Raw genomic sequence first — 15,883 nt, forward strand, 5'->3', positions numbered from 1 at the left:
CACACAATTTTATTTCTTTTATATTAATACCAAAAATGCAAACTTGGCTTTCATCTGAGAAAATAACCTTTTCCAAAATTCTACAGGCGTATGTATCCTGATTTGCGAAAGCAATAAGATTTTGTACTTAATGGCTTCTTACTAGCAACTCTTCCATGATAGCCGACTTTTCTCAAAACTCTTCGGTAGTACTAATATGTTTTTGAAACATATTTCATCTTTGATTTTTCAAGCAGTTATCTTTAAATCTTTCTTCACAAACGCTAGTGCTCTAGGCGTTGAATACGCCGTTCTCTAGGCGTTGAAGTTATAATTCCGGTATTTTTCTATTGTAGTTTTGAATTACTGTCCGAAGTGATGTCCATGCGTCGATAGTTTTGGCCTCTTTAAAAATTCAATAATTTCAACTCTATCGTTTAAAATTGTACATCCGTCTAGAATTTATTCACTACTGTCATCTAAGCGTTACTTTTGATAGACCCTTTGTATCGCCGCACAGGTATCGAGTACCTATATACCCAGGATCTAAACAAAAGCACCGATACTATGATTCTATCAGTAGTATTGCAACATACGTAACACCAACTAAAGTTCCTTTTTTGATTTTCAAATACGAGGAAAGTAAAGTGAAGAATTAATTCTTTTCGCATTATTACTTTTATTGAGTTTTTAGGTCAACAGTATTACATCCAGTAAATGATTAAGAGAATATAATTTTAGTAAACGTATGAAACATGAGGAGCTGTGAAAGTGGTCTTGACCACTGCTGGATGGGCGTCAGTATGAATGGCGTGATGAGTAATGACAGCGGGAGCTGCCTTCAGCAAAGTGGCTGCAGCCGGGGCAGAATGTACGTAATGTGCTGTTGGGGTCAAATGGACGGCGGCAGCTGGAGCATGGTGTATAACAGCGTGAGTCGCAGGGGCATGATGCAACAATGTAGGTGCGGCATAGGCGCGGATGTAGGTTGGTGCTACAACAGGTGAAATGTATGATTTGTGTGCCAACTGCTCATACTTGTCATATTTGGCAGCATTTGGGGCAGCAGGAATGACTGGACCAACAGGGGTGGCTGGTGGTGCTGGTGCAATCTCACTTCTTGGCTGTTGAAAAATTTGTGTTGGCGAAGGAGCGGGAGCCAACTCTTTGATAGGCTCGCCTACCTGCTCCCGTCGAACGGTGGCCTTGAAGCCATTCACAGCATCGGCGGTGTATTCGACGGTGCGTCGATAACCATCGGGTTCTTGCAGGGAATACTGTCCTGTGACCACATCACCGTCGCGCTGCTCCGCTTGGGATTTTATGTCCCCAGTTATAGCGTCCTGCACGTCATAATTGAAACTATAGCTGGGATAGGCATCGTAATCGTCATTTTTTTCCTCAGCTGCGTTTGCTACGATCACAGCAACTGTCAGAGCGATGAAGCATACGTAGAGATTTGTTGGCTATGGAAATAAAAATAACAGTAGAATTAAATACAACACGTTTTTAATAATGGCTTCAGCTATTTACTTTGTATGCCATCTTTTGGTTTTATGAGTGTTTGTTTGTTATCAAAGTATTCCGGATGATATTTCAAGCACAGCTGATACTGAACTGATGAAATTGCAAACTGTATCACCCAATTTATATTATTTTCTCTTGGTGCTTACAACCCAATTTCCACTCATGGCCCAATGCCACAGTTAAAGGAACAATTACTAAGCTGCAAGCTCATGTGGCAAGGTCAGCGCATCCACTATGATGCGACCTGGCAATGCGTGCCAGTATGAATGTGTTGATTAATGCGGCCGTGCACACTTAAGATTGTGCTTATCACGTCTCATTTCCACATACAATCGCCGCATCATCTGCATCTCTGCACCAATATCAGCATTGCCTTAATGTCTTTAGTGCCGTTGCAACACGCAACCTGTTCCCTTCACCTATGTCACTGTCATTACTTCAGCCGAATATAGGTGCCTACGTGCATACATTCATATGTACGAGTATATCGGATGGTGGCAGAACTAAAGCATAGCACAAGATACAGGCGAACACATACTCCAACATACATACAAATGTGCACATGCAAATAAACATTCAGCAGGAAGGAAAGCTTGTTGCCCGCAATTAAATGCCTTTCGAACAATTTTTTTGATTTTTTGTAATATTAAAGTTAATGTTAACAATCGTGTAATATATGTCGAATCAATAAGTAGAAAGTAAAAAATGAAGCAGGAGTCGAGTAAGCTCCACCATATAAACAAATGTTTGTGCATATGGATGTAGGTACATATGGCATCCTGTGATAAATAGAAATAAAGTTTTGAAATCCAAGCCCAAGAATTAATTTATAACACAAATAAATTGAATTAAACTTTCCGTTATGGTCACACAGTATTAGGTTGATCGACGCGTGACTTGCTCCCATCTTTGGAATTTTCAAACTTATAACCTTCTGGGCTTCTTACAGAACCCCCAAGAAAATAATAACACAGTGAAACCTCCCACAAGCGGACACTCATGGTTCCACAATTTTCGTCCGCTTATGGGGAGTGTCCGCTTATGGGGGTTGAAAAAAACTCTAAGTTAAAATTACTATCCCACCTCTTTAAACAATTTTTTATGTTTTTTTATGGTACGTTCAGTTTTTTTTTCATATTTATTGAAAAATATATATGTATGTATGTATGTACATTTTTATATTGGGAACAATGAATATATTTACACATTTGATTATACATACATATTTCATTGAACATATTTATATTTTAGTCTTCAAAAATTCATATACCGATTTTCCTGTTTATGTTTCAGAAAAAGGTTTTCAAGATGACATTCTAAAGTCTTGGCGTATCAATTTTTGAGCCATCCGCGTTTAAGAACTTTTTCTTTTTGTTGACGTTATCACCGCCCATCCATATTCTTTTAATATCTTCCTTTTGTTTCACGAGAGTGCCAGCTTGGGTTTTTCCAATATTGAACCTTTAAAAGCAAAACAAAAGGAAACCTGTTGAAAAGATATTTAAAAAAACAATTTTGTGTAGTACTAACCTCTTTTCTAGAGCACGAACAGATACATTTTCCTTATCAACCACATTTAAAACGTCCAATTTTTTCCTTAATAGAAAGCATTTTCTTTTTTTGTGACATTTTCACTATTGAAACAAACACAATACAGTAGGTTCTGTTTTTATGCGGTAGATACGTTCCGCAAGAAACAGCATAAAAAAAACAGCATAAAAAAGCGACTAGTTCTATAGTAAAACTATAGATACGTTTCAAATGCTAAAACCGCATAAATCTGAAATAATGTAATAAAATCGCATAAAAAAGGGCACTAGTCCCATATTATAACTATAGATACGTTCCATAGACCGCATGAATCTGTGATGAGTTTTTGCTTAGCTGGCTTAGAATCTTGTTTATATGTACAATTCCCGATAGGTCGACATGCATTTTGTAATTTAAAAAAAACCGCACTATTTCAAAACCGCATAAAAAAAAGCCGCATAAAAACAGAACCTACTGTATAAAAGTTTTGCAAAATACAAATCAAATTATTCAAAAATTTCTGTTCTTTTCATGCTAAAAGCTACACATTATTATACATACAATAGATCCCGTTACACGTTCACATGTTTCAGCATGTAGATTCGTGTGTTTAGTTTAGATATGTATTCTTTTTTTATTTCAACTATTGTCTATCTACTATCTTTGTTGTCCGCGGATTAGAGTATCGCGTCCGCTTATGAGAGGTTTTTATTGTTTTCTTTACACATTTGTTCAGTGATATATTTTGCTTGTCCGTTACTGAGAGGTCCGCGTCCGCTTTCGAGAGGTGATTAGAACAAAAAAATGAGAAAAAGTGTCCACGTCCGGTTATTAGAGTGGAATTCGTTCTAAAAACATAACATAAAGCTTGGTTCCTCAGTTTTTGTCCGGTTATGGGGAGTGTCCGCTTATTGGAGGTGTCCGCAAGGGGAGGTTTCACTGTATATGATATAAGAAAAAAATCAACGCAATCTAACACCACTGATTGAAGGTGCGGAAGAATAAGTATGAAATAAGCAAGCAGAATTATCCTGCCGAATCCACGTTGACTTGGCAGTCGCTGCTCCGAATGGACAAACCTTGAGGTCTGCCATACTTGACAGAGAACTACCAAACTTCGGCTTCAACTTTCTTGCAAAGTGGTGGTTTGAATGTCGGAGTGTCCTTCCTCTTTGTAATTGCCTTGTTTGTTTATTAAAATTTTCATTGCATTTTTATCATTCGAAGTACCAAATTGTAAAAGCAATTAAATACGCAAGGTGGTGCCTTCCGAGAACCGCTACTTAAGTGTGACGTCAAGCACCATAATAATACAAAACAAACAAAAGAAAGGTAAATTACATGTTTGTTAAAATTCAGTGAATGACTTGGTAAAGTTGTGACTTGTGACATTTAAATTAAAAAACGAATGAAAACGAAGTGCCATGTGTTGAATTGAGAAAGGACAAATTGATATAAGACCTACAAATGCAGGTTTTTGCGTGGCGACGCTGTGGCAAAAAAGTGGGTGTGTGCGCGTAAACACGCACAACCAAGTAATTGACTTTCCATTTGGTGGTATATTCTAGGAGCCTGGCAACACAGCGAATTTGGGAAGGTGCAATCTCTTATTTTATCATTATTGAACAAAATACTTCTAAATGTTGTTGTGGTTGTTGCCCAACCAAAGTCACTTTCACGCTTTGATCAAAACCATTAGAAGAGTCCATTATTATTAAGGTGCCCGACGCCACACTTGTCAAAATTGCGGCAAATAAAGTAACGGGCAAAACTTTCCTTTACTACCACGATATATTTGAATGGGGGGCGGAGGGGGAGGGGGCATGGCACTACCCACCACGCCCATTAGAAAGAGCAAGGTCACACCATTATAACTGTGAAAGTCCCAACCTCCTAGGGTCCCTATAGAACCCCCAGGAGAAGTTTAAAAATTAGGTTTTTTCCGACCACATTTGCAGTTTGTACTGAAATACAGTTGAAGAGAAGAGTATACAGCAGTCGTCAACCCAGCAAGCATTTAACTTAGGTTTTATAATTCATAGTACTTATGAAAATGTTGTTTTATCGTAAAAGTTATGAGTGCCGATGGCGAAAATTTAGGCGATTTTTATTCGAAATTTTCAATATTTGTAAAAATATTTGTTTTTGTAAAATATATGTATATTTAAAAGCAAAAAAGCGCCGCAGGCGAAAATTTGGACTAAAAATCGCGCGATTTTTATTCCAAATTTTCAATATTTGTAAAAGTATTTATTTTTAAATATTGTTTCTTGAGAAACGATGCGTGTTCTTTACTTATACCTGAAAATATAAATTTACATAAAATAAAAACAATTTTGTAAGAGTTTATTATATTTTATATAAATATTTTATTGCTTCTATTAAACTTTTAAAAGGGTCCAGTTTTTTCGACTTAATGTTGGGTCTCCATATAAATTCTACAATCACATCGGAGAAGTTGCCAGTGTTGTTGTAGTTATCTTTGCAGAAAAATAGTTTCACAACACGCCACTGCGACTCGATCCGCTGGGTATGTGTTCCATCTTCTGCTACAAAAGGGCTGACAGGATCGCTGTGGTTCACCTTTTGGTGAACGTACCCATACTCCGGCAGGGAATCGTACGCTCGCCAGCAATCAGTACGAATGGTAGTGCCTTCAATCACATGTTTTCTTATAAGAGGGACAAGAACCTCGGCGGATCTTACATTATCTGGGCACACCTCCAAACGAAGGTCTTCTTTCCCATCCTCTATCATTCCAAGTACCCAGTGTCCTTCGACTCTCTTCCCTGGAAAATATAAGATAAGTCACAGATAATGTTGTTACAAATTTTGTCCGTTATTAACCAAATTACCTTTGTTGTACTTTCGTTTTCCAAATTTGCTTTCATCAATTTGCACGATTTTTCCAACGCCGCCAATTCTCCCTTGAACTACTTGATTATTTAACTGGTATATTACCACAGCCTCCCTGCAGTAGCTATACCAGTCAGATATCGTTCTTGATGATAGTACGGTCCCATCCTTTACGAAATCTTCGCGCTGCACCGTTTCATGAGGAGTGCGGTATGCAAAACAAAACATTAGGTAAAATATTCGCGGAAGATCTAATCGCGCGTTTTCAAACCAAGTGCCTGCGGCACGAGAGATGTTTTTCTTGGATCTGCACTGGCCGCGAGAGCACACAAAGAACCCAACTTTGTTGTTGCCCATTTTTAACCGCATTTGTGTCTTATGTACAGCACACAACATGGTTTTCCTCAAGAGCCCAGCTTCTTCCGCGAATTGACGGCATTTTTCTTGGGTTCCCAATTCTGTAACCAGGTCTGTCAAATTCCACATTGATTGGATTTCCCTCGCGCTTATTCTTTTTTTCACACCTGCACTGGTGGAAGGTTCATCGTCATCTATTAAATTATCAATGTTATTAAACTCTTTGTTTGTTAATTTATTTATATTTACCAGAATAATTATTCATTTTGCACAAAATTGTTTTAGTAAAAATATCAGCAGCCGTTTCACAGAAAAGATAAAGTAAATCTGAATCCCGTTAGGACAGTACCGTTATCGTTAGCCCAACAAACATTTAGGCAAGGTTTTAAAATTCATAAGTAAGAATAAGTATACTTTGAACATATTGAAAAAAGTGCAGAGTATCAACTCCAGATCTCTGAAAAAATTTAAAGTTGTCGTGTCTCCCTCGCGCGGGGCCGTTGACGTCCGGCGGCCTCCGACCCAAGAACACGCTCATGATGATATAACCCTCAATCAATAGAATTCGCCTTCCTGGTACTGCAGTATAGTGGAACACAATTCTTTCCCTAACCACAGTATTATGAACTGTTGTTGTCATAATGTTTTTGTTTTTTATATTTTCTAAACTAAATAATGTCAGAATCAGTTTATTCGGGTTTATATTGTATATATCCCCTATAAATAATAAAAATAATAATATAAGAGTTATTCCCTTTAGGTTGACTGGGTTTTTCTTATTTCGCTTTGTTCCTCTCTCTCTCATCGTTCGTTTGACAGTTCGCTCCTCACATTTATTCTGCACGTTATTACAAACGTTTAGAAGAACATTTGTAATACTAAAATTCTAATACAATTTATAGTATTATTTAGTCAAAATAGCTTTAAATCAAATCTTCAATTAATAAAGAGTGTTTATAAGTGAATTTGTTACTTTTCTGTGTTTGTATTTAAGTGAAATAAGCGTCTGTAATAGGGCATTTTTTCAAGCTTATGCAAAAAAGGTGCATTTTTAACGTTAAATATTGCTATTAATTCTTAATTTTAATTTATAAAAAGTAATATAAATCAAAAGGCTGAAATAGTGACTACATTTGCGTGTTATAATTTTTAAATTCGGTCCACGCACTTAGACATTATAAGCAAATATATCGTGGTAGAAAAGGAAAGCACAGCCAGTAACGGTTTTGGGAAGACGCCGCCTTCTGTATTCATCTCACTAATTCACTTTTCATTTTTTCCAACATGAGGCTAATACTGAAATTTTCTTCACTACTATAGACCTTTTATCTTTGCATAAAATTCTTTAAACATACTATTTAACATGTTCGGAAATTTTCTCTCTGAATAATTTGGAGGCCTAGGAAATAATATCAGTTGCTCCATTCTTTACACCCAACCTGCGAAAAGGCACTCGAAGTCGCTTATACCTATTTTACAATTACTTACAACTGCGCATTTTGCTGCGTTTAATTTGCGTATCCAGCAGTTGGACGGTTCGTTTTATCGTAGGCGAGTTCATACAAGGTGATAACAGTAGTCCAAAACTAAATGTATGGACGTACCTTGGTTTTATGTGTGTATCCAGCGGTTTGACGTTTAGCTGGAATTTCTTAATTGTTTCCCGCTCGCAATAGTCTCTGTTTCTACTTTACAGCACTATTAATCAGGTCGTATGTAGCTATGCACCTTCAACGCAAATCGTTTACATCAACCCAATTATTATATTTTGAGTTATTGCTTTCAACGTAAAGTGATAAATTTCTTTAGTCGGATGCAAAAACAATGCAGCAAGTTTGTAAGCATACAAGTCGATGCATCGAAATACATACCTACGTATATCGGAAAGCTAGGTCGCATCGGTTTTTTTTTTGACGTATGGCATAGTAAACATCGATGTTTCTGACCCCTCGATGTTTTGTTTGCATCCCTAGTTTCTGCTCTCAAGGTATAAGCAACGAAAAATTGAGTACGAACGAGAAGCTCGGCAAAAATATTTTGTTCTTTTCGTCAAATAATCTCAATATTAGTTATCAAAAGTTGACGAAACTCACTGGATCATCTTATGACACTGCACGAAGAACGGTTTCACGCAATAAGGAAGGTGACCCCATGAAAAATAACCCCAAAAGTGGCCGCCTAAATGAATCAGCAGACGCCCAGTTGGAAAAGAATTAATAGCCATAATTAAGAAGAACCGGTCCAATTTCATTATGATATGTCGCCAAAAAAGCTAATGCCACACATGTGCAAGTCCTTTAACAAGAACAGAAATATGTATAGTAGTATAAAAACTTCTAAAAAAGAAAAAGTTCTAAAACGAAGCGAAATTCCATACGCATTTCCCTTGCACGTGAGTTGGAAGCAAAGATGGACTGCATTGAGCTAGTAAGCAAAGATTTGATAAGAATTTTAAAATGGAGTTGAGACCGTTGCCGGATTTGCCTAGAGTCTCTCGAAGCAGTAAAGAGAAGCTTTTCAATTCGGAAAAAAACATCCAGATAGAAAAGTTTGGGAAAAAATTTCCAATTTGGCGAACTATTTGTGAATGCGAGCATAAACCCACACCATTCTGCATTATGGAGAACATGAACACTGCTCTCCCTGCGTTATCATATCCGTCCAACTTTATTTTTACCGGATCTGGCTCCAGCACATGACGCTAATGTCACCAAAAAGTCGTTCGAAGTCGTTTGAGACGAATTGGACGATATTGGGCTCTGATGATAGTCAACCATTTGAAAATAGGAAAACAATAAAAACTATTTCGGAAATAAAAATAATGTGGCAAACAACATCTAAAAGTGACAAAGCCGTTGTACAAAACTCTATGACGAGCCTTTCAAGAAATATTCGGGCCACGCGCCACTGCAAATGTTTTGCTCTTATCAGTATAAAAATGCATTTTGTATTAACAAACACAAAAATATAAACAAAATAACTTTAGAATTTTATGAGTGTTTTTCAATTTACAGAACTTTCTGCACTGGTCCTTGGTTGATGTATTTGAATAGAATCAAAAATGTTTTGTTTTAATTTCAATATCGCTCCTCCACATGAACTCTGTGATAGTATTAGTAGCAAATTCGCCTATGTTACTGCAGTCCTCTTTGTAAAAAACCCTTTTTTAATAGCGTCCACTGCGATTCAATGCGCTGAGTGTGAGTATCGCTTTCGGTCACCAACGGATTTATACGAGCGGACCTTCTGTTGAACCTACCCGTTCTCCAAAAGGGTTATCCAAACTGATTATCGTGTTTCCTAATCAGTGGGAACAGGACCTCAACCGACCGAGCTTTGTCCAGACGAAGGTTCTCCATCCCATCTTCAACCATCACAAGCACCCAGTAGGCTTCGATTGTCCTCCCTTAATAATAAAAGACATGTCACATGACAATACTTCTCAAGCGCTCATGCGTTCCTAATTTTCCCATAACATCTGGCGAATTCCACATCGAATTAATATAGCCTGCGCTTAATCTTTCCTCACACCAGCAGAAGCTAAGTTGCTTACTATCATTACTCACATTGTTCTAGTGAAAGAGAATGAGTTTATCTTTTTATATTCTTTAAATTTGAATTAATTTACTTATCGACCGTTCAATAGAATGTTTAATAAAGTACAACCTTTTGCAAATGCATACATACATACGTGTATATGTACAATTATACTTGACTATGCATTTTAATAAATAAAATGCTCGAATAATACAAACGGATTTGAAAAATAAATTGGCCGCCTGAAACTATGCTTCGAGTAAGCAAGAGTGTGTGAACTCTAACGTCACCGCTTGTCTCATGAAATCACTTAAGCCTAAAAGACTACCTCAAAATATCATTGAGTTTGTATGCGTATTTTCCCTTAACCTTTGCTAGCACTTTGCAGATATCTAAATGTATCTCAGGGCGAGATGGTGGATGAAATCAAAAAAGTTTAAATGCATTGTGAAGATGTGCGATTAAACTTTCTTGGCTAGGGCATAGGTAATCTAAAAAGCTGTTAACACAGTTTAATTTTCACGGTCAATTTGTTGAATGAGAAAAAGTTACCTACCCGTTTATTATAAGTTTCCCCCAAAGCCACACCAGGCGAAACCCTGAGTTTGCAGATTTTGCGTGTAACAGAATTGTCAACCTTTTCCACTGCATGTTTGATGTGCTCAAACTGTAATTCGTTTGTTTCATTCTTTTGTATGTGTATTTAAGGACGCCAGCAGCCAATCAAATCGGCTGCCAAACATTGTAGCCATGTTTCGATATGAGAGCAATCACAAGAGAGAAAAAATAAAACAGCGAAAGCTGGGTTTGTGCTTTGATATTCGTACGGTACTTCAGAAGTGGCGCCAAAAGTCTGCTGCGGCGGAAACGGCAATTATATGTACATACACACATATATACATATACAGTCAACAAGAAAAGAAACTGTACACCAAATACTGACAAGTTTTAATTTCAATTATAAATTCAATTATTTCTCTTATAAAAATACTACAACAAAAACCATATAAAGCAAAGTTTCTACCTTGTAAAAGTTTGACAAATTTCCATCAAAATTTCAAGTTTTTTACTCGGAATTTGTAAAAAAAAATGCGGGTGCAAGTTTTAAGTAGATGTAAAATCATACTGATTCTTGAGAATTTTTTTAGTCGCGGTCTTATATGCTTTTTGAATCGGCTATAAAAAAAAACTAATCAATATTTTTTCAAACTTTTTTCTTTATTTTCAAGATTGAACATTGTCATTTATGAATGAAAAATAATATCGTTCAAATGACTGCCACGACTGGCTTTACAGTGGGCCATTCGATCAACCCAATTTTTAAGCACATTTTCGATTGTTTGGATCCCCACTAAAAATAGTCCAACGGGTTTAAATCACAGCTGCGAGGCGGCCAATTGATATCGGAATTTCGGCTGATTATTCGGTTTTCAAAAACGGTAGCCAAAAGTTCGAGTGTAGCTTTGGCTGTGTGACAAGTTGCACTGTCCTGTTGAAACCAAATGTCGCCCATGTCATCCTCTTCAATTTTTGGAAACAACTCTAATGCTCGCCATTTACTGTAACCGCCGCTCTTCGCTCATTTTCGAAAAAAAAAATGGCCCGATGATGCCGCCAGAGCAAAAACCGCACCAAACAGTGACTCGTTGTGGATGCATTTGCTTCTCTACAGTAACATGTGGATTTTCTGAGCCCCAAATCCGACAATTTTGGTTATTGACGTAGCCACCGATGTGAAAATCAGAAAAGAAGAAGAAGACTCACCACTTTGGAAATAGGTTTTCAATATTTCCCAATTTTGTTCAAGCGTATAGCGTCAATTTCGTAAATGTCAAACCTTTAAGTAAACTATGAACACATTTGATGTGTCATTTGTGTTACCATTCTCAAAAAAATAGGTGGTTCGAAAAGCAAACGCTATAAGGCCCACGCTGTATATTTTCTCCATTTAACACCTATTCTACGTTTTTTTATAAGGAAGAAAACGTTCAACAGTGGAAAAATTGTCAAAAATAAAAAAAATAATTCATATTATAAAATAAATAGTAAAAACTTATCAATATAGGTATGGTGTGCACTTTCTTTTGACCTTGACTGTATACATACCATAGGTGGGCACTTTGCAGTAACAGTAAAAATGCAGTAAATATAATATTTTACTGATATTGTAATTTAATTTTCATTACCAGTAAACTTTTACTGATTACTAAAAAAATTTGCAGTAAAAATATTTGTTTACTGATTACTGAAAAATATTGCAGTAAAAATATTTTTTTACCGATTACTGAAAAAGATTGCAGTAAAAATATTTTTTTACTGATTACTGAAAAATATTGCAGTAAAAATATTTTTTTACTGATTACTGAAAAAAAATTGCAGTAAAAATATTTTTTTACTGATTACTGAAAAAAAATTGCAGTAAAAATACTGTTAATATAATTTGATTTGCTATTAGCTAATTACCCTTTCTTACCACAAGCATTTTAAAATTTGCATCGCTCAGTTTTTGCCTTCTGGACCGATTTACAATTCCAGCGAACGAAAACAACCGTTCTACAGGTGCAGATGACGGTAATGGGGTATTATATTTTAAAAATACGTTTTTAATAGCCTGATATTTATTTAGGCAACTTTTTGTTTCTTCTCGTTCGGCCAGGTATAAGAGCGTTTCTTGAAGATAATTTTCCGAGTCAGTGGAACCACATTGTATGCTAATATCTATTTAAGTAAATATATGCATAAAACAAATATTTAATTGAAAACCAAGTGTTAAAAGTTTACCATTACTTTCATCCCCGAAGTCAAACAATGTTTTTTGAGGTGGTTGAGGTAGAATACGAGTTTTGGCACAGGATGTTTATATTGCTTGTTTATGTCGCATATCATCTTCGTCACACGATCAAAGGAATGAGTTCCCTTAAACCTCCGACAAGCCAGTGCTACAGACATTTGCTCCAAATTGTTACAATCTAGCCAGTGGCAAATGTAACCAAAAAATGATTTTTTTCCACCTGACCACACATCAGCAGTTACACACACGTATTCAATTTTATCCAGCTCAATAACAAGATTTTGAATATATTTAGTGTGGCTCTCCAAAAGTAACCTGGTAATTGAGCGACGGCTCGGAATACGTTTACCAGGAAATAATTTTTTAAAACTTTGTTAACTGACTATGGACAAGGTTGTGTTGCAAATAAAGACGTTGTGTTGCAAATAAAGTCCAAAATGTAACGGTTAAAAGAGAATTTCCGGCCTACGATCTGCCTTCTTTCTTCTATTATTGACTTGAAGTCGCAAAATTTTTGTGGATGTTCTTTTTTCAAATGCTTGATAAAATTGGAGCTAATACGAAGCGAACCTTTTACTTTTTTCCACACACTTGACAAGCACCAATCAAGCCACACATTCTTCCTTGATGAGGAGTTTTGTTCATCTGCATTTTAATGAAATTGTGAAGCTTTAAATAAAAAACAAGATAAAAGATCTTCGACGCACCGAAGATAATATACTCTTGCTAAGCCCTAATAGTATCTTATTATCTAAAAAGGGACTGAAACAGTTATAACTTTTATAAAACAAAAATTCCTCTTTATCATTATTTTTTGTTGTAAACTTTATTCCAAAATTAGTTAAGCCTTAGTAAGTGTATAACATATACAGTGTTGTTCTTTTGTATCTTTTTAAACTTACCGTCTCCACAATTTTGAAAAATTTTTCACTAAAGAGTATTTTACTGACACCAACCAATTATTTGTTTATCACCGAATCTGGTGTACTTGAAGTTTCACTTAAATTTTCACATCCAATGCCTTGTTTCTATGCTCCGACCGTTTGTGAAAATTCTTCACTGTTTTGTGAAGGTGTTGTATTAAATTTTTAAAAAACACTTTACTTAGGGTGGAAGCGCGAAATAAAACGAATATTGCCTGTGGAAGCGTAATTAAAAAATTAAACCGCACTCGTCCGATTACAATTGAAAAAAAGTGACTTTATTTTCCATGTACTGTCCTTATATTAGGCCTAAAACTAAGATACAAGAAATAGCGGAAATGGAAGAACAGTATGTGGAGAGTTAGAGCGAGTATGCAGTTAAGTAAATAGCAATAGGAAGAACGTATTCTAGAAAGTATGGCTGTAGAAATAGAGTCAATGCTCGGAAGTAAATAGAAACAGGTAAAAAAATAGCGACAGCGAGAAACAGTAAAGTGTGCTATATACTTATAAATAAAAAATATAAAATAACTTAATATTAAGCTGTAATACATTTTCATTATTTAAATTCAATATTATATTAATTTATTCTATTCTAATTTACATTACATTATTCTATTAGAATAGTTTGCCAGAATCTGGCTTAACAGTTTGAACCACTTGGAATATTTTGTGCGCAAACAAAATCTGAATCATTATCACTATCGGACTGTAATGCATTCATTTGAATGTATATTATAGTATTTCACCTAATAATTTAAAAAATAAAACGTTTAAAATAATTATTACGATTACGCTCGAAAACTTATGACCGAATTGAATAATCACCTGTTTTATTCATTGATTGCGCACATGGAAAATATTACAAAAGACTTTATAGTCTAGCGAAGCTGACTTGTTGATACCCTGCAAAATATTTGCAAATTATTCATTCTTCTTAATTTAAAGTGTACTTATTATTATATTGAAGTAAACTTGATTTGACAAACGAAAGAACGCAGGTTAGTCGATTCTGACAAAGGAGCTGATAATTTATGTAAAAATAATATATCTTATAACCTCTACTCTTTCTATGTTGTATAGATATGTGTAGCGTGCAACACCCCATTTACACACGGAGACATCTGGAATGGAGACACTGGAAATTCTCTTTTCATGTCTCATTCGCGGACACACGGGCAAAATTGTTTTCGGCGACATTTTGACATTTAATACTTTAGCATCGTCTGGTTCGGATGTATTCTAGCACGCGCTTACATGTAAAGCAGAGAGCGTTCGACAACAGTTTCTTAAATATATGAATGAAAAATGCAAACTGGTTAAATAATAAATAATTTGTTGTTTTTTTTATTGAAATATATTTATAAATTCTTATACTTGAATAAAAAAAATTAAATTAAAAATACTTCATAAGTAAATAATTAACTTAAAATTAAACTGAGTATCTAGAAATGCAGGGAAAAATTAGAAATCAACATAAACATGTCCCATAACTATTTTAAATTATACTACTTTACTAGCAAAAATAATTGTGCATTTCCCAAGCAGCGTTCGTATGTTTGTCATCGTTGTTATCTTCCGTTTGCTTGAAAACCAACACATAACTTAGAACTTTCTTCCACGAAAGAAGAAAACGAATGAAGCAACTGTCAAAAATTGCTTTAAGATTGGAAATACGAAAAAGAAGAACAAAGCGTGTCGCCAGTACAGGAGACAAATTCCCTTCTCTCTTCCGCGGCCGTCCTTCACCCCCGAACAAAATGTTTCCCTTCCAGAGGAGACATCGTGTAAATGGGCACCAATAAATATTTATTGGCCTGTTTTTTTCTTTGCATCCTCATCCAATTCTTTTGTTTGGATTGTACGACAGTTACATTTAGGGGGTTATTATTTTGTTATTTAGGAAAATAAGAGAGACCAAAAAAAAAAGAAATATTATTGGGTACATAAATGATTGAATTTCGTGATGAGAGTGTATTACATTTTGACTTCCCATAAACAGTAAATATTATACTGATAATGCAAATCAAATTATATTATCAGTAATTTTACTGCAATTTTTTTCAGTAATCAGTAAAAAATATTTTTACTGCAATTTTTTTCAGTAATCAGTAAAAAAATATTTTTACTGCAAATTTTTTTCAGTAATCAGTAAAAAAATATTTTTACTGCAAATTTTTTTCAGTAATCAGTAAAAAAATATTTTTACTGGAAATTGCAAATTACTGGTAATGCAAATTAAACTTCATTATCAGTAAAATTTTACTGATTACTGCTATTTGTAATGCAGTGAATTTATAATGCAGTGTGCCCACCTATGACACATACATATGCATTATATATACAAGTAATATTAATTGTATTTTTAAGTAATATTAATTTT

General features: G+C 35.2%; 1 protein-coding gene across 1 annotated transcript; it reads right to left on the minus strand.

Annotated features, from left to right (window-relative positions):
- Nucleotides 1-641: 641 nt before the first annotated feature.
- LOC128858225 (pupal cuticle protein Edg-84A-like) lies at nt 642-1,598 on the minus strand. Its single transcript, XM_054094310.1, has 2 exons — nt 1,513-1,598; nt 642-1,445 (listed from the first exon to the last, which is right to left on the minus strand). Exons 1-2 carry the CDS (start codon nt 1,522-1,524, stop codon nt 717-719), a joined length of 741 nt encoding a protein of 246 aa, XP_053950285.1. The 5' UTR covers nt 1,525-1,598; the 3' UTR covers nt 642-716.
- Between the last annotated feature and the right edge of the window lie 14,285 nt (nt 1,599-15,883).

This window comes from Anastrepha ludens, chromosome 2 (assembly GCF_028408465.1).
Source record: "Anastrepha ludens isolate Willacy chromosome 2, idAnaLude1.1, whole genome shotgun sequence".
NCBI classification, from domain to species: domain Eukaryota; kingdom Metazoa; phylum Arthropoda; class Insecta; order Diptera; family Tephritidae; genus Anastrepha; species Anastrepha ludens.